Genomic DNA, 23,475 nt, shown 5'->3' with positions numbered 1-23,475 from the left:
GTTAGTGCTGCAAGACAAAACCAGCTGAAAAAAGGGCCCGATTTGATGCTGTCTTGTAATTTCTCTCCACAGTCGTAAAACACAACTTGATTTTGCTCTTTCAATCCTAAGTGTCAACATCAAAGCCTGCCAGATTTTTTTTTTTTTTTTGCAATTTTCTTCCATTACTAAGAGTGCAGATGAATCTCGATAATTTTGACAATTAGCCTTAATCCTTCTCACCGATTCTTATTCCTTTAAAAGTTTCATTAAGGGATCTTCAAACTATCTCCTACTTCATTTTCCTTTTTTTTTAAATGTGCCTGAGAGCATTCCATTAGCATCGGCACACGACACAGTGTGTGAGGGGGTCCTGGCTGTCAGCTCGCCCATGTGTTTCAGTGCCAACTTCACCTTCTCTCAAAGGTCACTGGTCCTGGTGGACACTCAGAGGGCCTGGTAGTCTGTTTAGAATGAAGGAAGGGAAAAAAAAAAACACAAACCCGTTGCTGTCGAGTCAGTTCCAACTCACGGCTACCCCACGTGTACAAAGTAGAACTGCACTCCATAGCGTTTTCAAGGCTGTGACCTTCTGGAAGTAGATTGCCAGGCCTTTCTTCTGAGGCTCTTCTTGGTGGGTTAGAATCCTCAACCTTTCTGTTGGCTATCGAGCACTTAACCTTTGCACTACTCGGGGTCTCCAGGGTAGGCAGACAAGCTCCCTTTTCTTTTACCAGCTGCCAGTCTGTGGGGATGGTAAAACCTCAAAGACATTGCCAGAGGTTCGACGGGAAGGGTTTTCCTCTGTTCTACAAAACAGATCTGTCTGGGCACTGGCTGACGTCCAGGATCACAGCTCCTAACCTTGGGTTCAGCCTGTGACTGGGAGAACCTGCCCTTCTGGCTTTGACTGCCCTGCTGACTACCCTAGCCCCTAAAAATGTTGGTGAAGGCCTGCAGCCTGAACCATCTTCCTCTTTTTCCCTTCCCTCCCTTCTTCCTCCTGTCAAATGGAATCTTATTCAGGGTATATCTTAGCCTTGGAATTCTCTGCTTTTGACGGAGTAGCTCCATGTAAATTGATCATTCCTTTACGATGGGAGTGGAGATAGCAGCTGGAGATGGGAGAGATAGGGTGCTCTGGGAAGTAGAACTGAATTCCAGGGGTCACGCTGAGCGCACAGGTTGTTGTCCAGAACAATTCACATTTAACCCAACGTTCTGGGCCCATCTGCCACCGCCAGAAAATAGAAGTTCATTAGAATAAGATTTTGTCTAAATGAACTCTCTTTGGTGAGGTTAATTAGAACCAAGTTACATCAGTGTCATTGCATTTGACACGGAAGCTACCAATATTTTCAGTTACAAGAAAGTGTATCATGGCTTCAGCTAGAGAGGTTTCAGACATTTTAGCAACAAAATCTGTGAGCATTTCCATCCCTGCTGGAGAATTTAATCAGTTGGAAAAGAACCTATCAATCAGTGAATACAGCTTTAGTTAATTTATTTTAGGACCAGGAAGGAAATCTACCAGACCGTATCATTAGCCATATTGTAAACGAGAGCAGAATCCACTACAAATTTTATTCTAATTTTTCTAAGAATATGATTTTTAATCTTTTGAGAGCATCACAGATAATTCTGAGAACCTAGTCGCAGTCCTCTCCCAAGGAAAAACCATGCACACGTGTACAAAATTCTGTGTGCAGTTTCAGCCTCCGGGGCCACTGCAGCTCATTTGCAGACCTTTCGGGGATCCCTGGATCCCAGGCTGTGAATCTAAGCTTTGCCTGGGCTATGGAGGGCCAGCCTAGCACTGTGCTGCCCAGAGGAGACGCCTGAAAAATTAATAAATGAGTAAATGTGGCACACGTTCCTCTCGCACCCTCCCTGTTTTGGTAAAGCCTGTTTTTACTGTGGAGTCCCTGGGTGGCACGAAGAGTTAACATGCTCGGCTGCTAACCAAAAGCTTAGAGGTTCAGGGCCACCCAGAGGTGCCTCATGCAAAATCAGCCACTGAGAACCGTGTGCAGTACAGTTCTACTTGGACACACACGGGGTTGTCATGAATTGAAGTTGACTGATGGCAACGGGGGTTTTTGTTTGTTTGGTTGGTTGGTTTTTATTATAGCAGGACCTGGCTTGTGGAACTAGGAAGTAGACATCATTCAAAGCCCTAGTCCAGGCCTTTGGACGGCCATCAGGTGTCCACACAGGTCATCACTGGCGAGGGGGCAATGCATCTTGTAACCGAAAAGACCTTCTTTTCTTCGGGGCATTTGTTGGCGCCAGCTGTAGAGCCGAAATCTGGAATCCACCGGTAACCATGTGAGGCCATGTGTTCTAAGGTGGCCTGTCCTCAGGAGGTTTGATTTCTTGGTGGAATTGTGTTTATGTTGCTCTCCCTGGAGACTTTAGCCTTGCCCTTCAGGATAGCACCTGTTCCCAGTGCTTTTGTGAACTGAAATTCTTTCATTATGTTCTTGCTGTGGGTGCCTTCCCAGACATAATATTCCTCCTGTCCCAATCTGGGTTACCGCATGTTTGTGTCCTCTTTGTTACTTCAGGCACGTTCATTCTTCAGCTAGTTTACATTATTTGGGAAACAGTACAGGATGGCTGTCTTTCAGGTGAGCGGAAGGCTGCAGCTGAGATGAAGAGAGGGCGCATTTGGGAAAGGGTCAGCTGTACTCATGTTCCAAATGACAGAAGACCTGTCTTTATGTGGAGGTTACGCGTGACAAACGAGCTGAGTGACTCACAGTATTAACACAGGATCCAAGTCATTCTGTATTCCATCACAGATTCATAAAATGGGGGAAGGAAAAACGCATATGACAGCCCCAGAGTTGTTTATGGATAACGTTCAAGATGTAAGCAGGCAACCAGACCTCCTGGAGAGAATACAGAGAGAAGACCGAAAAAAAAAAAAAGTTGCCATCAAGTTGGTTCCAACTGTGGCGACCCCATGTGTGTCAGAGTAGAACTGTGCTCCATGGGATTTTCTTTTTTTTTTAATAATTTATTTTATTTTAATTTTGTTGTTGTTGATGAGAATATCCATAGCAAAAACACACACCAGTCCCGTAGGGTTTTCAGTGGCTGATTTTTTGGAAGTGGATTGCCAGGACCTTCTTCTGAGGGACTCTGGATAGACTCGAACCTCCAACCTTTCAGTTAGCAGCTGAGCATATTAACTGTTTGCACCACCCAGAGGCAAAGACACATGAGTTATATTAAAATCAGCTCCCCCACTTTTTTCCTGTTGTTGCCGTTGCTGCTTTAAATAAATGTATGTACTGAAATCTGAAGACAGATTTCAGTGTGGGCAACTGTGGTTGAAAAAAGACGCAGCCTCTGTGATACACCAAATCTCAGTCCACCAAGGAAATGATTCCCGTAGACGGCAGATCAGAAGCTTGTGGCCACGATGCGTTGTAGAATTCTTCTCCAGAGAGTTAGTTTCTCATTTCTGTATATTTGCTGAAAAAGAGCAGCACCTCTTAAAGCAAGCTGCTCCCCAGACCTCAGCGCCACCACCAGCACCTCTGCCCATTGAAAACCCGGAGCGGCACAGCCGTGGCGAAGACCACAGAGACGATTTCTTGAAAACGTCACAAGTGCCTGGAACAAGCCGTTTCACAGTTTATACCTTCATGGATTTCTTGCTGATTTTATGAAGTGCCAGGCGTTGCTGATGGTGTCAGGCAGCTTTTTTATTTGAGGTTATTTGCAGGAACCATATTTTACAGCCGATGGTCAGAAGCTGGCCTTCTCTCTCCACCCCTGCCACCCCACCTTTGCTTTTGGTTGAGGCAGTTTCTTCTGGTCGGGACAGAGGGCCATCAATCAGAAAGCGCCTTCGAGAGAATGGTTGAGTGATTTTTAGAGCTTCCTGTTTCAGCAGCAGTGTTAGAGACATAAACAGTGGTCCAGCCAATGACTGCAACACGGCTCTGCTTCTAATAAATCAATTCTGTATTTTCTTTTTGCGCTGGTTGGCGAGGAGCGAGAGCGGGTGGAGACGCCTGGCTATGGAAGAACACGTTCTGGGTTGCTTTCTTTTTTTTCTTTCTGATGAAAAATGGCTTGTGGAAAAGGAGAGATGGCGTGCGGTGTGATGGCTGTTTTCCTTCTTTCTGTGTTGGTTATGTGACAAGTTCAGATCAGTAAGGAGATGTTTGTGGATAACCATGTAGTGCCAATATGGAGAGGTTATGTGGTTTTCAGGGCCAGTGATGACTCAGTGGTAGAATTCTCACCTTCCGTGCGGGAGACCCAAGTGCTATTCCCGGCCAGTGCACTCACGTGCAGCCACCGCTCATCTGTCAAAGAAGGCTTGCGTGTTGCTATGATGCTGAACAGGTTTCAGTGGCACTTCCAGACTAAGATGGACTAGGAAGAAAGGCCTGGCAATCTACTTCTGAAAATCAGCCAGTGAAAACCCTATGGATCAAAAGGTCCAATCCCAACCAACCATGGGGGTGGCATAGGGCCAGGCAGCATTTCATTCCATCGTGTTTGGGGCAGCCATGAGTTGGGGGACATCTCGACAGCCGTGAGCAGCTACACTGTGTGGCCATAAAGGCTCTGGTAGACTTTTAGCCCGTGTGTGTGCATGTTCAGGCTTCCATTCAGAAGACTTCTCAGGCCAAATTGTCTTTGAGGACTAAATCCATTCTAGCAACATCTTCTCATTTGAAGCTCAAATTATGTAGTTAACAGAGATTAATAAGCGTGTCATGCAGATTTAATGAGCTGCCTGAGCTTACTCTCCAGTGTGCTGATTGTAGCAGCTCACTTGCATACAGAAGGGCAGTGTGTATAAACAGGTGTTAGTGGGCCTGAGGCGACGCGGCCCTCGGTCTCTGATTCTGATACCAGTCCCGCATCCAACAGGCTGTGTTTCTGTCGGCGCTAAGAGCAGAGCTGTGGATGGTGACTCAGGATTCCAGCCTATCGCCCAGTTGCTATTAAACCACATTGGGGCTCTCTTGTGTCCCACTTAGGAACTCCGCTTCACGTCACTGCGCTTTCTCCGTGAGGGCTGCAGGTAGCTGAGGACCCGCAGCTTGTAAAGTGATCCCAACAGCCCCTTGGAGAGGCTTGCGGCCTTGCTGCTGCTGGATTCAAAGGCCTTTCCTCTGATGTCCTCGGAGAGGAAGCGTTCATTTAGGATTCACTTAAACTGTGTTTTTCTCAAAGAAGCTGGAAGTAAATTTCCTGTTTAGCTTTCAGTTTAGATTAATCTCTGCTTTTACCTTGAGATTTAAGACCTTCATTAAGAATTTATGGGCAGTATAAACTGCAGAACCGTCCACCCTGCGCCCCCACCCCTATCCAGGGAAACTCTGGTCCAGTTAATGGGAGAGCTGGCCAGCACTGTGAAGGGTGGTGTGTGGCCCTAATTGAGTCACCTTGTGCAAACAAAGAAGGCTTTTCTTGGCTCAAAGGTAGAGGAATAGGGGCAGGTCTGAGCGCCCTGGTGATCTTCCTGCTTATCAGGTCTCAGCAGATGAGCCAAGGAGGGCGGGCTGTAGCGGTGGAAATGCTCCAGGTTGCTCTAGGCTTTGGTTTTGGGTCTTTACCGATGTTTTTTCTCCGTTCTGTTAGAAACCATTGTATGAAGGGCAGTTAGGATCTGTCTACCTACCATTCTACCTGTTATCTATCTCTTATCTGTCTATCTCTCTATAATTAATGAAGAGCTAGTCTAAACTTATATCATAATAAGGCTTTGTCTGCCTTTTTAAATGGTGCGTCTCCAACTCCACTGGCTCTGGGTCTCTGCAGATCTTCTGCCTTCATCATTCTCTTCAAAACCATCGGGCAGGTTATAGTCAGCATGTTATTTATTTATCTATCTGCTTGTCAAGGAGTCCTGGTGGCACAATGGTTAAGCGCTCAGCTGCTAACCAGAAGGTTGACAGTTTGAACCCACCCCGCAGAAAAGACCTGGTGATCTGCTCCCATAGAAATTCCAGCCTAGAAAACCCTATGAGGCAGTTCTACTGTGTCACATGGGGTTGCTACGAGTTGGAACGAACTCGACGGCACCCGGCAACAGCATCTGCTTGTCAATTTCTATGTGTTTTTGTTCACTAGTTCCCAACTGGGGGTGATTTTGTACCCCCCCCAACAACCATAAACCAAACCAAACCTGTTGCTGTCGAGTCAGTTCTGACTCATAGCGACCCTATAGGAGAGAACAGAACTGCCCCGAAGAGTTTCCAAGGAGCACCTGGGGGATTCAAACTGCCAACCTTTTGGTTAGCTGCCGTAGCTCTTAACCACTACGCCGCCAGGGTTGCAGGAGGAGGGGGCATTTGGCAATATCTGAAGACAGTTTTGGTTGTCACGACTCAGAGTTGAGGCTAAAGTGCTGCTGGCATGTATAGGTAGGGGCCAGGGGTGCTGCTAGACCTCCTGCGATGCAAGGGCGGCCCCCACGACAAAAACCTCTGGCCCGAAATGTCAGTTGTGCTAAGGGTAGGAAACCCTGATCTAGCTCACAGCACAGTAAGTTGTAAAAGGTCTCTCTTACCCCTCTTGCCTCAAACTTTCTGCATCTCCACAAAATTTATGAAAAACTTTCATACAAACATCACACAGATTTAAAAAATAAAATTAGAGAGTATCATTGAATATCGTTGTTGTTTGCTGTTGAGTTGATTTTGACTCATTTTGATCCTGTGTGACAGAGTAGAACTGCCCCATCAAGTGTCCCAGGCTGGAATCTTTATGGAAGTGGATCATAAGGTTTTTCTCCCATGGAGCCGCTGGGAGGGTTCGAACCACCAACCTTTCAGTTCACAGCTGAGTACCTAATCGTTTGTGCCCCCAGGGCTCCTTCACTGAACATTAAAGGAATTTTTTTTTTTTTAAATGAAAACATACCAGCCTTGTAGATGCGTAGAGCGGCACCATCTCGTATGCCTGGCAACCTCCCTTGATGTCCTGGTGGGAGGATGTGTGTGGTCAGAAGGAGAGGCTGAGGGTGGGCCGGTCAACACAGAGGGGGTGGCGCTGACGTGACCACTCCCCGTTGCAGATGCTGCTACATGAATGTCACCAGGGGCCTGAGGAGCAATGCAGGCTTCACACAGCTCACCGCCCATCCCTGAATGCTCCATTCCGGGGGCTACAAGGCTGCCATGCCTCACTCTGGCCGTTCTGACCCTCCAATCTAGGAACATCTTAATATGTGTGGACAGCGTCCACTCAAACTAGAAAGTGCTGAGAGCAAGGTCTTGGTTTGCGTCCCTGACAGACACCTTTGGCTACCAAAAAAGGACTCAATTGTATCCGTGAATTAAAAATTCAGACAACTTGCAGAAGGGCAGAGAAAGGCCCAGATCTTCTCTGAGGCCGGGGACACTGGGTCTGCGGAGGTGCCAGGGGCAGACAGCTGGCTGGGTTCTTCTGGAACCTTCTCCCTCCCCCCCCGCCCCCACCCTGCCCCGCCCCAGCATATTGTGTCTGCTGTCACCTGTGCTCCAGACTGAGATGCAGGGGAAAGCCTGGAGAAGACACCTCTAGTTGTGCTGACTGAGTCAAGGTAGTGTCTGCTGTGGGCAGACATTCTTCGTAAGTTTTGCCCTGGCTCCTCTCTCTGGTGTTTTTGGTTGTTGGCTGGATTTTTACTCTACGTGGAGACCCTCACTGCTCACTTCCCTGCCCCGTAAACATCTGCTTCCTCTAAGGCCCCACAGTAAAGTAACCGTTCCAGATTCGGAGTGGAGATCGGTTATGTGCTAGATAATTTATGACTCCCAAGATGGGCGGCATCTGAGCCGGGGGCTGCCTGGAGCCCAGGCGCTGCCCATAGAGCTGAGTGTGCCTGGGGCCACCCGTAGAGCTGAGTGTGCCCGGGAGTGAAGGTCACTAGTGGACAGTTCCAGAGCTGTAGTGTACATCCTCCAAGCAGGAAAGAAAAAGATGTACCGGCCCTAATCTCAATTATAAAAAAACAAAAACCAAACCAGTTGCTGTCGAGTTGACTCTAACTCGTGGTGACCCCATGTGTGTCAGAGCAGATCTATGCTCCACAGGGTTTTCAATGGCTGACGGTTCAGTAGTAGTTCGCCAGGCCTTTCTTCCAAGGTGCCTCCGAGTGGACTTGAACCACCAACTTTTCAGTTAACAGCTGAGCACTTAACCGTTGCACCACCCAGGGAGGTCAATGTGAACTGTGGACTGTAGTTTATGATAATAATGTAGCAATATTGGCTCGTTATTGCAGTGAACGTACCACAGGAATGTAAAGCGTTGATAATAGCAGAAGGTGTTGGGAGGGTAATGGGAATTCTCTGACTTTCTGGGCAGTTTTTCTGTACAGTTAGAACTGCTCTAAAAAGTAAAGTTTATTAAAAAAAAAATGTGCAAGAAACCCCCAGGCACTGGCAAACCAGACCAAACCCTTTGCAGTGACCCCTGTGATGGAGTAGGACTGCCCCATAGGGTTTCCAAAGCCGTGATCTTCACAGAAGCAGGCTGCCACATCTTTCTCCTGAAGCACAGCTGGGGGTTAGAACTGCTGACCTTTTGGTTAGCAGCCAAGCCCTTAACCACTGTGCCACCAGGGTTTCCGACACTAACTCCAGGGAGTAGGTAATGGAACTCTGTGGTGGCACAGTGGATAAAGCACTTGGCTGCCAACCAAAAGTACAGTGGTTCAAACCCCCCAGCCTCTCAGTGGGAGAAAGATGTGGCAGCCTGCTTCCATAAAGATTTCAGCCTTGGAAACCTTATGTGGCCGTTCTACTCCGTCCTACAGGGTCACTATGAGTTGTCATTGACTCGACGCAGTGGGTTTGGTTGTTTTTGTTTTGAGCTCACAGACAACAAACAGCAGACAGCAACAACTGAGGCTTGTCTTCCAGCCACAGGTTTGTCTAAATGGATGGATTTTCCAGGAGGGAACATCAGCCCTTTTCCTTATGCCTCAGCCCCACAGAGCTCTGAGGTCCTGAAAGGGTTATGTGCAGCGGGCACTGAGATTTCAGACTAGCAAGAAAAGAGACGAAATTAAATATGTACTGTAATTTGAAGCACTGTTTTTCATGGGAAAGAAGTTCTCCCAACTGAGTCCTTCCAACTCTTTTGTCCAGCATTAGTAGCATGCAAATATTTATCATTCATAGTGCCCCTTTCAATTCCCGATCGTATTTAACAGTAGACACTGCACGTTAACAATAAAGCAGGATAATCCCTTTGTACTGTCACTGGGCACCCAGCAGCATCACATTCTTGCAGAGCGCTAATTTGCTGCCTCCACCCAAGTGGAGGAGAACTTTATGGCCATGCCATGGCAGCTCGCCCTGGACTCGACTTAAGGACATCTTGGCTGCTCCCTGGAAGCCATTCTTAAGGCTGTATCTCAGCATTTTCATAAGCTTCAAGTGAAAACCCATGCAAATTTTACTTTTTGCCACATATAAACTGGGAATTGTCTAATCTGGCTGTTATCTGGAGAGGTATCTTACTACTCTGGTATCTTGTGTTCTGCCCAGACTCAGGGGCTCTAAGTTGCTGAGTGGTGCAAACAGTTGGTGCTCAACTACTAACCTAAACATGGGTGGTTCACACCCACTCTGCTGTGCTGTGGAAGAAAGGCCTGGTGATCTGCTTCCAAAAAGGTTACAGCCAAGAAAACCCTATAGAGCAGTTCTACTCTGTAACACATGGGGTTGTCATGAGTTTGAATTGACTCAACAGCAGTGGATTTGGTTTTTCGTTAGATTACAAGGAAGCTGTTATGCCCCATTTGATATTCTTTGAATTCATAGTAATGACATAGAAACACACATCTATCCATGATGATCCTGCATGCCTTTGGAAGGTAGCGTGATGTCTACCTGTGGTGATCCTGCGTGCCCTTGGAAGGTAGCATGATGTCTGTCTGTGATGATCCTGCATGCCCTTGGAAGGTAGCATGATGTCTATCTGTGATAATCCTGCATGACTTTGGGAGGTAGCATGATGTGGTGTGAGAAGTGGCACATTTGCACGACTCCCTTGGATGTGCTGGCCTCAGTCTTCTCATCTGTAAAATAGGTATAACAATGCCTTTCATACATGCCTGCGAGATTGTTAGGATAAGGAAGATGAGATGATGTAGGTGTAGCAAGACCTAGGAGGAAGCGCAGAGCCACTCACCTTGGCAGCGTTCTTCTTTTTACATTGATAATAGTGACGGAAGAGGGAAGGGGGCAGGCAGGAGGCAGCAGGTGTCTTGCTGAATCAGAAAGTTAGGAAGGATGCTATTTTGCACTGTCCACTCCTTGATGGCAAGAAATTTATATTCTTTTATCCTACCAAGAGCCTAGCAGAATGAGAGTCCTGGAGCCACAGTAGGAATTTCATAAATATTTATGAATAGTTGCATGAATAGTAATAACGGTAATAATAATAATGAGTCCCTGGATTTTACAACTGGTTAAGTGCTCAACTTCTAGCCGAAAGGTTGGCAGTTCAAACCAACCCAGAGATGCCTTGGAAGAAAAGCCTGGCAATCTGCTTCCAAAAGGTCACAGCCTGAAAACCATATGGAGCACAGTTCTACTCTGCATTTATGGGGTTGCCATGAGTTGGAATCAACTCCATGGCAATCAACAACAACAATAATAATAATGTAACAACTACAAACCTTGTTCAGTGTTGCCCATGTGATGGATATTGTGCTCTTTGTTTTAAGTTGGTGAGTTTGTTGAAGGCTTTGGACCCTTTCCCATCAGGAAAGTATAGCATATATTACCATTTATAAGAACAGTTTTTTTTTCCCTTGGAGAGATTATTTACTGTGGGTATTTCATCCATCCATCCATTCATTCATCATCCATCCATCCATCATCCATCCATTCATTTGCCCGCCTGCCCGTCCATCCATCCATCCATCCAGCAGGTCTGTATTGTTCACCTACTGTGTGCCACGCCCTGGCTAGCATTGAAGATACAATGGTTAGCCAAAAAGAAGCCCCAGCCCTTGGGAGCAAGTGGGAGGATGACAATTAGGCAGGCCACCACGGTTGTGAGCACTCAGCGCCACAGTGAAACCACCGATAGGTTTGCAGGAGGGAGGTATGGCCAGATGTAAACTGTAAAGATGCTCAGATTGCAGACTGAAGAGTGGAAAGAAAGTTTGGAGGGTGCTTGGGGGCTTAGAGACCAGTCCAGGGACTGAAACTCCATGTTTTCTTTCCAGGCAGCCACAGACAAGTGTATATCTGGTTTGCAAAACCCCTGTGTGCTAAATTTTGCTGTACCTAGAAACCAACTCTTACTCCCACATACCTCAGACTTGGGGGCTGTCTGCCCTCCAGTCTGTCCACCCCCTGGGCCTCCCTGTCACAGCCCCATGTGGTGGAGGGCTGCAGGTTTGAGGCACTAGGCGATGGGCTAGGACAAGACCAGCCCTGGGAGGTCACTTTGGTCACCCATCCTGAGTGGCACCAGCCCCAGGTACAGCCCAAGGTGGAGATGGGGGAATTGGGACGTGCCAACCAAAGGGCTCTCCCGGATGGAATCCAGTGCAGCAGGCATTGGATTGGCATAAAGGGCCATTGAACTCAGGGTCTTGGGGATCTTTGGGCTAAAAGGATTAAAACATGCTTCTCAACCAAGATACAGGGGAACTGTAGTGTCAAAGGAGTCCCTGGAAGGTGTAATTAATGCCCTCATCTGCTAACTGAAAGGTTGGAGGTTCGACTCCACCCAGAGATGCCTTGGAAGAAAGGCCTAGTGATCTACTTCTAAAAAATCGGCCATTGAAAACCCTGTGGGGTTCTACTCTGACACACTTGAGATTGCAATGAGTTGGAACTGACTCAACACAACTGGTTCTGATACCATAAGAAGAAGGAAGGCAAGAAAGAGACCATGAAACTCTGGAATGAAAATGCAGAATTGCAGGAGCGCAAAGTAACACTCTGGGAGTTAGGTAAATACTCCTCTTAAAGAAAAAGGTGTGTGCATCCTTTCCGTTTGTCAGGCTGAGCTGTTTCCCCACCTGCAGTTGATGAACACAGAGACGGCCCTCCCTCACAGGGAAAAGGAAAGCGTGCTTCTGAAGTGAAATTCAGCTTCACCAAGGACCAGCTCTCAGACTGAACGTTCACGCAAAACTCACTGATTGACCGGTCAAATTTTTTTATTGCCTCGGAACGAAGGGTACCAGGATGAAAAAAACATTCTCCCCGTCCCCAAACAGCTCATTTTTCTAGAACATTTCCAGAGAAAACGCTTTGCATCTCTGCAGCTCGTTCTAAGTAAAGCAGCTATTTTTCAAACAACCCGTCATTTCAAACAGACATGGTTTCTGTGGAAAGCTGGATCCTGTAGTTTAGGCACCTGGCTCTCAGTCCTCCTTTTGGGAGCTGCCTTGGTAACCAAAGAGCTTGGGCCTCTGGTCTCCGATTGCCTCATGGGTGCAGATGCTGGCAGATAAAGGCACCTGCAGACACATGGGCACTTGCACACAAGGGTACATACACAGGTATTTTTATTTCGATTCCATTTAGAGACTCCGGGAAGTGCTGCAAAAGCTGAAGGAATTGTACCCTATTCAGAATCCCCAAATAAATCAACGATACAGCTCTACTGTCAAAAAAGTGTTAAGTGTTTGGGTAAGGAGAGGTGAGAGGTGGTTAGGTTGTTCCAGTGGAAAAGTGAGAAATAACCACGGCCTCAATTAAAAATAAAACCAAAAAGAAAAACAACAGTTGCCATCGAGTTGATGCCGCTCATGGAGAGCACAGATGTGCGAAGGAGACGTGTGCTACACAGGTTTTCAGCAGGTAATCTTTTCAGAAGTAGATCACCAGGCCTTTCTACTGAGGCACGTCTGGGCAGATCCCATCCTCCAACCTTTTGGTTAGCAGAAGGGCGTGGTAAGCATTTGCACCACCCAGGGACTCCCAAATAAACAGTTTGTGAAAAATACCCCAACGGCAGATTTCTTGATACTTAGGGATCCACTATCAAAATTAGGCCCAGCGTAATCTACATTTCAGAATCTGTCGGTCGAGATTTCCTGAATTTACAAAGAGCAAAACTTGTGCCTTCGCTGGCTTTCTTGGTTTTCCAAAGCTGCGTTTTTTTTTTTCCTTTTACTCTTCATTTCATGCTCTCCTGAATGTTTGTGAGCACAACAGGCTTCCCTGCAGAGATGCATGAGGGTGTGAGAACTGTCATAATTGCATTCACCAAGGAGTGTGACCTCCAGGACAGAGGGGTCCACTCTGAGGCAGCCTTGCGTGACCAAGGGCAAGTTTCATATCCCGCTGAAACTGCCCGAAAGGAGAAGATGACTCACAGATCCAAGCTTACATCACTGAGAGTGACAGAAACAGAGCCCAGGGGCTAAGGAGCCATGCGGGTGGATTCACTACCAGGATGGTGGTTCAGGGGTAAAATTCTCTTTCCATCTTTCCATGCGGGAGACCCAGGTTCCATTCCCAACCAGTGCACCTCATGTGCAACCACCACCCATCTGTCAGGGGAGGTTTGCGTGTTGCTGTGATGCTGAACAGGTTTCAGTAGAGTGTCCAGACTAAGATGGAGTAGGAAGAAAGGCCTGGCCATCTGCTTCCAAAAAACAGCCAATGAAAACCCTGTGGATCACGACAATCCCATCTGTGACCGATCACAGGGACAGCGCAGGTCTGGGCAGCATTTTTTCCCTTCGTGTATGGGGTTACCATGAACCAGGGGCATGCTCAACAGCAGCTAACATCAACAGCAATGATGAATCAAACCTGGGCAAATGTCATGCTGAAGAAGTAAAAGGGCCACAGGAAGACGTTGCTATGACCTTTTAAATATGTCGTTCCAGTCCTGAATAAAAAAATGAATTTGAGTTGTCCATAGTCCCTGGGTGGTGCAAATGGTTAAGCGCTCAACTACTGGCCAAGGGTTGGCAGTTTGAACCCACCCAGAGGCACCTTTGAAGAGAGGCCTGGCGATCTGCTTTCAAAAGGTCACAGTCTTGAAAACCCTGGAGAGCAGTTCTACTCTGCGCACTTGGGGTCGCCATGAGTCAGAATTGACTCCATGGCAACCAACAGCAACAACACCCGTCTTCCCACCCTGATGCCATTTGTGACCAGTGATCTCATTTGCAAAACTCTGAGGCTTCTCCACTTCCCAGACATGAGGAGGAAGTGGAGCACGTTGGTCTTGGGGCCCATGAGGAACTGCGGTGTGCAGCCTTGGTGGATTAGCCCACAGCCACTGTCAGGGATCGCCAGCCCTGGGTCTGTGCACGGCAAGACGCTAATAAGGCAATGACCTGGGACCTCAGAGCTGCTGGCCTGGGGAGACGGGGCCGCGGCAGCAAGTGTCCAGACAGACTCACACTGTGACCTTCTTCCAAACTAAATAAAGCTGTTCACATTTTGCCCTGGCATTTGGATAAGCAGAGTGGTGTCTGGGGGAGGACACGTGTCCAGCAGGGACCGTTTGGCCTGGTGTGTTTATGTAGGGCATTAGCCTGCCCCAGCTGTGTATTACACAGGTCACCAACTGCAGGCAGACGTGAGCTAGTGGAAGAACTTGAAGCTGTCCTGGTGGGTCTCTTGGCCTCATTCCATGGCCCTGCCTGCTATCCTCTGCGTCCCACCTCCTCTGTTTGCTGGAATCTCTCCAGTCAAGGGGATGGTCCTGGTAGCAGCTCCCTTGGCACCCACCTGCCCGACACCCATGCCCACATCCAGCTCACAGCATGAGACGCCAGCGGCCGCTCCACCCCCAGCTCCTCCTCGCAGAATTTCCCACCATTCAGGGTTTTTACGGAAGGAATCAAGTTTATCTTTAACACCTTAAATGTCTTTAATGGTTGAAGTAACACCTACTGAGCAATTGCTTTCATGCTTCTCATTTCATTTACTCTCCTAACAATGAGGGAAGGGCTATGGTTATCCCCATTTTACAAATGACAAAGCTGAAACTCAGAAAGGTTAAATAACCTGCCGCAGTCACACAGCTAGCAAGTGGCAGAGCTGGGGCTTGAACCTGGGTGGTTTGGCTGGAGGGTCCACAGCCTTAGCTCTCATCCTGTGCATTTCCACCTCCGTGAACTTGTGTAATTGGGTTCTTGTCTTTTGTGGCTTAAGTCAAAGCAAGCCCTCTCTGTCCTGCCATTTCTTCCATCTTCTTACCCAGTCCTGGTGTATGTGCCTCAGACTGGAATTCCTCCTGGACTCCAACCTCTGGCCAGATATGATGCAGCTGATTTGATCAGGCTTCTGTGAGCAGGAGGCTTCCTGTTTCCACCTCTTTCTCTAGTCTCTTCCTCTGCACACCCCCTCAAGGGTGCCTGTGGCCTGCAGCTTACCTTCAACAGTGTGCATAAGGCCAGCCAGGGGGTCAAGGCCACGGCCTCTGCTTGTCCCCGAGGGCCAAAGCCAGAGCTTCGGGGAGCCTCTGAGCCTGTCCACCCAGGAATCACTGCATGCTACAAGCATAAGTGAGGATTCTCCCTCCAGTAGTCCAGGCCTCCCACCCCCACCATGGATCCTGAAGAGCCTATTTTCAGGTTGCTGGATCCCTGGGTGGTGCAAATGGTTTATGCTTGACGACTAACTTAAAGGTTGGAACAAAGGTCTGGCTGGCTATCTGCTTCCATGAAGATTAAAAACCGAACCAAACCCTTTGCCATCGAGTAGATTTCCAACTCATAGCAACTATATAGGGCAAAGCAGAACTGCCCCATAGGGCTTCCAAGGCTGTAATCTTTTTGGAAGCAGACTGCCACATCTTTCTCCCTCAGAGAAACTGGTGGGTTCAAACCACTGACCTTTCAGTTAGCAGCTGAGTGCTTAACCACTGTGCCACCAGGGCTCCTCCATAAAGATCACAGACAAGAAAACCCTACGGAGCAGTTCTACTCTGACACACATGGGGTCGGCATGAGTCAGAGTCGACTCATGGCAACAGGTCTGGTTTGGTGTTTTGGTCATTTAGCCCATCTGCCCTCTGCTGCCCTACTATTCTGGCTACAGCTTCCTGAGAAGAACACTCGAGGAGCCTTCCCTCCCCGCACCCATGCACTTAAAATCCCAGGCCTACAGGTCATCTTAACGAGGGAAGCTTGCTAATAACACAAGGGCTTCAGGGTGCAGCCACCACATCTGTGGGCGCCAGCCAGGATGGCTGTGTCTCAGCAGGGAGGGGCTGCGGGGTAGGGGGGAGACCTGTCACTGTTCCCACGGTCCCCTGCGCGGAACATCGGGGAGGTGTGTGTGCTGGCTGCTGTTACCCAGCGGTCAAGCATGGGGCCAGATCCAGATGGGAGAGTAGAAAGGAATTGGAACGCAGTTTTCACGTCCTGGAAAAATATCACTTACCACTATGAGAAAAGTCACCCCTTGTCTGTCAGGTGATAAGTGGACATCCGTGTACTGCAAGCTGTAAAAAGGGTCCCTTGTAAGAGCAACCGCCAGAGCACCCCACTTTCACTAGCCACGTTGTAGTCGTTGTAAGATGCCGTCCGGGTCAGCCCTGACTCCTGGCGACCCCATGCACAACGGAAAGAAATACTGCCAGGTCCTGTACCATACACACGATCGGTTGCAGGTCAAATCACTGTGTTCCACAGTGTTTCCACTACATTTTTCAGACGTAGGTAGCCAGGCCTTTCTTCCTAGCTCACCTTAGTCTGAAACTGCTGAAACTTGTCCAGCATCAGAGCAACACGCAAGCCTCCACTGACAGGTGGGTGGGGGCTACACATGAGCTGCATTGGCTGGGAATCGAACCTGGGTTTCCAGAATGGAAGTCGAGAATTCTACTATGGAGCAACCACTGCTGTGGCTAAATGCCCCAAACGTAGTAGCCTTTGCTGGGTGCAGACTTCTTCCAATGCACATAAAACAATGGACATTAAATACTAGAATTATTAATTATGAGCAACGGCTTCAAAAATATCCACATTGATTGAATTTAATTCCTGATCTAATAGGCCAGCCTGTGGTTTACCAGGGGAAGGTCATTACATGTGCGACTGCCAGGAGCCCAAATTCAGTTCACTAAGAAACCGCTTTTGAACTCTAACCCAGATTTACAGTTAACTGTCGAGTAACAGTTTGGGTCCATTCGTGTCACTGGAAATATTTTCACTTTCTTGGGCAGCGATAGAGCTTGGATAAAGTACTGCTAGTAAGGATCCCTGGTGCTGGATTCATTGACTTTGCAAATAGGGGTTTATGACCTCGGTGGCAATAATGTAGAAAACAGTAAAAACATAAAACTGGGAGGCCTGTGTTCTGCTGTCTGAGCTGTGTGACTGACACAAGCTCTCCAACCTCTCTGAGCTTTAGTACTACCACCTATTAACCGAGGATAGTGAAATCCATCTCGTCATTGCATGAGGCTGGGGGTCACCGTGAGTCGGAATCAACTCGACGGCAACTGGTTTTTTGTTAGTTTTTTTGGTTTTATGTTCCCTTATTGACTGTATCTTGTTCTGGCCGATCCCATGAGTGCTTCTAATTAACACCTGGCATTAAAAATAATATTCTAAATCAACCAACCATTAGTATTTTAAAAACACAGAGAGAATAATTCTAATTTAGCCTATCTTCAAACTTTTTAAAAATTCTAACTCTCCTGATCCTCAGGGCTACAAAGTTAGAGAGTAGATGGGTGTAGCCTCTTTTTCTTCTGCTTTTTGCCCTGAGTTTAAAAAGGGGGGAAGGGAGAAGTTGCCAGTCGCACCCTGTGGTTCTCTGGAGTCTTTTTTTTTTTCTTTTTTTTTAAAGAAATTATTTTTTAATAGGTAGTAAATGTGGTACAATTTCAAACTGTACAAAAAACAAATAATAAAAATTTCTTATTTACCCCTCTCCATAAATACCCAGTTCTCCCCGAAGGCTACCACACTGTGAGTTCTTGTGTATTTTTTCAGAGATCCTAAACATACACAAGTATAAAGCCGAAAAAAAAACAAACCCGTTGCCATCGAGTCGATTCCGAAAACCAACCAAACCCGTTGTTATTGACTCAATTCTGACTCATAGCGACCCTACAGTACAGATTAGACTGCCCCATAGGGTTTCCAAGGATCAGCTGGTGGATTCAAACTGCCGACCTTTTGGTTAGCAGCTGAGCCCTTAACCACTGCACCACCAGGGCTCCATGTACGTGTATGTATACGTATACACACACACATACCTTTTAATATAGGGTACCCTTGTTCTGTACCAGGCTTTTTGTCACTTAAATATATGTTGGACATAGTCCCACATCAATGCACAGAGAGCCGCCTCGCTGTTTTCACAGTGGTAAACTTCATCGTGTCTCCTGTAGACATTCTGATTGCTTCCACTCTTTTATTATAAAAAAAAAATGCTCCAGTGAATATCCACATTTATGTCATACATGTGGAACCGTATTCGTGGGACACATGCCTAGCAGTGGCATTGCTGGTTCGAAAGGTGTGTGCTGTGCATTTCCACAGACGTTACCACGTTGCTCTCCACAGAGACTGAATCCCTGGAGTCTTGATTGAAAGAAAATAAATCCTAATCTCTCTCAATCCTGTATTATTTATTAATGATTAAGTTAAAGCCAGATAATTGTGTGAAGTGTTAACCAGTTGCCAGGGAGTCGATTCCAACTCATGGCGACCCCGTGTGTGTCAGAGTAGGACTGTGCTCCTTAGGGTTTCCAGTGACTGACTGTTCAGAAGTAGATCGCCAGATTTTTTTTCTGAGATGCCTCTGGGTGGACTTGAACCTATAACCTTTTGGTCAGCAGCCAAGCTCTTTAACTGTTTGCATCACCCAGGGACTCTATGTGGAGTATTATACCAGGTTAAACATATAAACAAACAAAAAACCGTTGCCGTCTAATCAATTCCAACTCTTGGCAACCCCCTGTGTTACAGAATAGGAAACAGGGTTTTCTTGGCTGTAATCTTTATGGAAGCAGGTCACCAGGCCTGTCTTCCACAGAGCGGATTTGAACCACTAACCTTTAGCTTAGCAGCCAACTGAAAACAGCTTGAGCCACTCAGGCTGCTGCACCCAGAGAAACACCAGTATTTAAGCAAAGCCAATCAAGGGAAGATTGGAAAAAAACAGTCGTTTGTGCTGAGTCACTGCCTCCTTCCCAGTGTGAGGGCTGGAGAGCATAAATTAATGACTAAATTCACATAACAGATGTATTCAGGCGGCCACCTCATTCTTTTCTGCTCTCTTTTGTGTTCTCACAGGGAAAAGCTTCACCCTGACCATCACTGTCTTCACAAACCCACCACAAGTCGCCACCTACCACAGAGCCATCAAAATCACCGTAGATGGACCCAGGGAACCTCGAAGTAAGTAAGCCCCTTGGGGCCAGTACACCCCCCGACCCGTGTACTCAGGGACTGTGTCTCGGAACCCTGGGGCTCCCCAAGCATCGCCTCAAACGTGGCTAAGACCTCAGCCCAAGGCGGGCAGCAGGGCCCTCCAGGGAGAAAGATTTCATTGCCTCTTCTCTTACTCCTCAAAGTGATCTCTAAGTACTGACAGCTTCTGGACACTTCTCTCAGGAGGCAGAAAGAAATCGGGCTGACCAGGTGCATGTTAGAACCATTTCAGGGCTGCAGCAGACTGACTAGCCCCTCAGATTCAGGGTGAAGTTCAACAAGATCAGAAACAAACAGTAGACAGAAGACTGGCCAGGCACTGGGGTGGCTGAAAAAGAGCTGAGTGTCAGAGCGGACCACAAGTGACTGATTACCTTTGAGGCTAGCCTTTTATAAATTCTGTTAAGGCATTGAAGTGAAAACTATTGAAATGACTCTTTTCTTTCTGTGGCAGAGATCAAAATCTTATTACAGGAAGGTTTTAAATAGAGAGGTAGAAGTTAGAAGGGTGCCTGGGGGAAACCAGTAAATACAGAACCTTGGTACCAAAAAAATAGCTCCTGTGAGGAAAGCTGTTAAGAAAGGAGTGGGGTTGTTTAGTCTGCAGAAAGGACATCCGCCCAGTGACTTAATGACTACCTTTGAGTAAACACCAGAGTAACCCTCTTTTCCAGAACCACACCCTTCACCAGGAGCTGAGGCTGGGTTACAGTTCTAGGTCTGTGGAGCTGCCTGGAGCCCCCGCCCAGCACCTGCATGCCTCCAAACCATTTCAGGTCCCTGGCAAAAATTAATATTCTCCTTCTGGAGCAAAGGATATTGAAAACCAGGGCTTCTGACTGTCCCTTGAAGCTGAGATGGGGGAGGTCAGGAGCAGGTTGTAAAATAAAATGGTTAAGCATTTGGGGTCTGGAGTCAAACAAGTGGAGTTCAGGTTCACAAACTTAAACCTCACAGAAGTTCTCTAAGCCTCAGTTTCCTCATCTGCAAAAGGGGGATGATACCAAGAGCTTCTTTATGAGATTGAATGGAGCCGTGCTGTGTCCTGGTGCAAAGGATGGTGGGGAGATGTCACCACCCCCAATAGAATACCTGCCTGCTCCTTTGTCTGCTGATCCTGGGGCCAGTCCCATCAAGAGGACCTTCTTGTGGTGGCCCCTGTGGGGCCCTGGGGCAGCTTCTCCTGCAGTCCTAGACACAGCCTCATAGCATCTTTTTCACCTTCTGCAACCACCTGCAGGTGCTCGCTCACCATTCCTCATGACCCATGAGCAGGCAGAGCCCAGCAGAGAGCCAGCCACACCTGCAGGTCAGCCCCCCAGCCCCAGGATGTGCCACTCCATTTGTGGGTGTGCCCTTGGCTCCCTTTGCCATGCTCCGTGATTCCCTCTCTTCTGGGCTCATTTTCCCCCTGAGGGCCCTCCCAGCCCATTGGGACTCTCCCAGACTTGGGAAACTACGGGCCTGCGTAACACCCAGAGGTTCTCCTTATGTGTGTAAAGCAGGCCATAGCACAGGGCACATGAGTAACAGACCCCAGGGACCCCACCAACACTTGCTAGGTTTCTGAGGTAGGAATGGCAGACTAAAAGCTAATAGTGACCTGCCTTAAACATGCATAAACTCCTGAGAGAGGGTGCCTTTGTTCCTCAAAGGGGACCCTACAAGGGGGAAAAAAAAAAAACCCAAACCAGTTGCCTTTGAGTCAGTCCTGACTCATGGCAACACCATGTATGTCAAAATAGAACTGTGCTCCATAGGGTTTTCAATGACTGACTTTTCAGAGGTGGATTGCCAGGCCTTTCTTCCAAGACACCTGTGGGTGAACTCAAACTTCCAACCTTTTAGTTGTGAGCTAACCATTTGTACCATCCAGGGGCCAACAAGAGGAAGCCAGTTTAAATTACAGTGAGGGCCAGGCGTGGCATGGGGACAGTTGTCAGTTGTAAGGAAGTTGAATTTGAGGGTGACATCTTGAGAAAGCCTTGCTCTGGAGACTGTTGAATCTCTCTGTCTTTGAAGATAGAAGCCACAGCCATCTCTTGGATGGTTTGAATGTGACCCGTCAGGAGGAAAAACCTTAGGCAGGTGACCCCTTGGTATACCATCTATTTCCGTTTTTCTGTCATGCATAAAAAAGGACAGTTTTCGCCCGACCCCAGCGTTTCCCACCACAGTCAAAGAGCTAACGATTTGGCTGAGCTTCAGAAAAAAATGGTGGCGGCTCAGACTTTTAAGAACTGGCAGCCAGGGGGAAACTACATCTGTGGGATTGTAACTGCCTGCCTGCAGATACAGCTCACTCTGCCTCGTGCTGTTTTGTAACTTAAGAAAACAGTCATGTTAAGGAGGGTCCTTTGAACATACACAAGGAATCTACTCCAAAGAGGCACCCATTTTTACAGAGTCTTTGCTGCCGAATAGAATTTGGGGGCTAGGTAAAAAGCAAGTCGGTGGTAATAGAGATTTTATAGCCCCAGGTAGATAGTCTCACATTTCACAAGGGACTTCTAGAAAAAAGTCAAATGCACACACATTCCCAGGGTGCCTTGGGCAAAGCTGACTTTTCTATTCACCCATGACGTAATGGTGAACCATCACCGCTAATTCCAGCGTGCCATTTGCTTCTTACTTGAACATCTCGTTGTTGGTTGCCATTGGATAGATTCTGACTCATGGCGACGCCATGTGTGTCCAAATAGAATTATGCTTCATAGGATTTTCAAGGCTGTGACCTTTTGGAACCAGATCACCAGGCCTGTCTTCTGAGGCCAATCTTTTGCCCAGTAGTTGAGAGCTTAATCATTGGCGATACCCAGGGACTTCCTTATTTGGACATCTTGATTCAAGGTGGGAACATCTTTCCTTTGGGGAAACTTGGCTCATAGCCACTATTATGGGTTTATAATACCTCCCTTCCGTCGCTATGGTACTGTGATTTCTGGGTGTTGCTGGCAAAATGGCCCTGGTATCACAAGTAAAATAGTTTTGAGAAGTTCTATTGTTGCATGAAGTTCAAGACTTTGAGAGCTAGAAGGGACCCAATTGAGCCTTCAGCCCTAATTGCCAGATAAATGATTTGCTGTGTGTCCCGTTCACCCATCTGTCCGTCCGTCCCTGTGTGTCCCGTTCACCCATCTGTCCATCCGTCCCTGCATGTCCCATTCACCCATCTATCCGTCGGTCCCTGTGTGTCCCCTTTACCCATCTGTCCGTCTGTCCCTATGTGTCCTGATCACCCATCTGTCCACCTATCCCTGCATGTCCTGTTCACCCATCTGTCCGTCAGTCCCTGTGTGTCCCGTTCACCCACCTGCCCATCCATCCCTGCATGTCCCGTTCACCTATCTGCCCGTCAGTCCCTGTATATCTCATTCACCCATCTGTCCGTTGGTCCCTTCATGTCTCCCTCATACCGTATTGTCTATACACCATGTACTACAAACTCCGTAACCTGGACTTAGTTTCCTTGTGTGTGAAATGAAGAGTTTGCTTAAATTATTTGTCATGTACATCCCAGCTCTAAGATTGTATGTTGTTATCGTGGGCTGCCATCAAGTCCAGCCCCGGTTCATGGTGACCCCATGCACAGTGGGATAAGACATTGCCTGGTCCTGCACCATCCCCATGGTTGGTTATAGACTGGGCTGTTGTGATCCATAGGGTTTTCACTGACTGATTTTTTGAAGTAGATCTCCAGGTCTTTCTTCCTAGGCTGTCTTAGTCTGGAAGCTCCACTGAAACCTGTTCAGATTCATAGTACCACACAATCCTCCCCTGACAGATGGGTGGTGGCTGCACATGAGGTACGCGGGCCGGGAATTGAACCCAAGGCTTCTGCATAGAAGGCAAGAATTCTACCCCTGAGCCACCACTGCCCCCATCGAAGATTGTATAAAAGGGCACATGGTAGTGCTTCATTGCAGGCATAGAGTCTTCAACTTGCAGTCTTCATGCAAAAAGCCAGAGAGAAAACTATTCAACCTGCCCTTTGGGTAAACTGAGGAAAGGAGTAAGAATGAAGAATATGACACAACCAGTCCGTGAGCCACACCGATGGGAGAGCTTGAGGCTTCTCATCTCACTCCCAGGGCTGTGAGCAGGAAGTTGTTGCAAAAAGCATATTCCAAAGACAATTCAAATTAAAA

General features: G+C 47.6%; 1 protein-coding gene across 3 annotated transcripts in view; it reads left to right on the top strand.

The window, feature by feature from the left end:
- Positions 1 to 23,475, top strand: part of RUNX1 (RUNX family transcription factor 1) — a 305,359-nt gene that overhangs the window by 196,684 nt on the left and 85,200 nt on the right. For all 3 annotated transcript variants that reach the window (XM_064273230.1, XM_064273229.1, XM_064273228.1), the window contains exon 5: positions 19,190 to 19,294. In XM_064273230.1, coding sequence (XP_064129300.1) covers positions 19,190 to 19,294 — 105 coding nt within the window. The remainder of the gene's footprint in view (positions 1 to 19,189; positions 19,295 to 23,475) is intronic.

This window comes from Loxodonta africana, chromosome 20 (assembly GCF_030014295.1).
Source record: "Loxodonta africana isolate mLoxAfr1 chromosome 20, mLoxAfr1.hap2, whole genome shotgun sequence".
NCBI classification, from domain to species: Eukaryota; Metazoa; Chordata; class Mammalia; order Proboscidea; family Elephantidae; genus Loxodonta; species Loxodonta africana.
The sequence above is the reverse complement of the archived record's forward strand: the minus strand, read 5'-3'. Positions and strand labels throughout refer to the sequence as shown.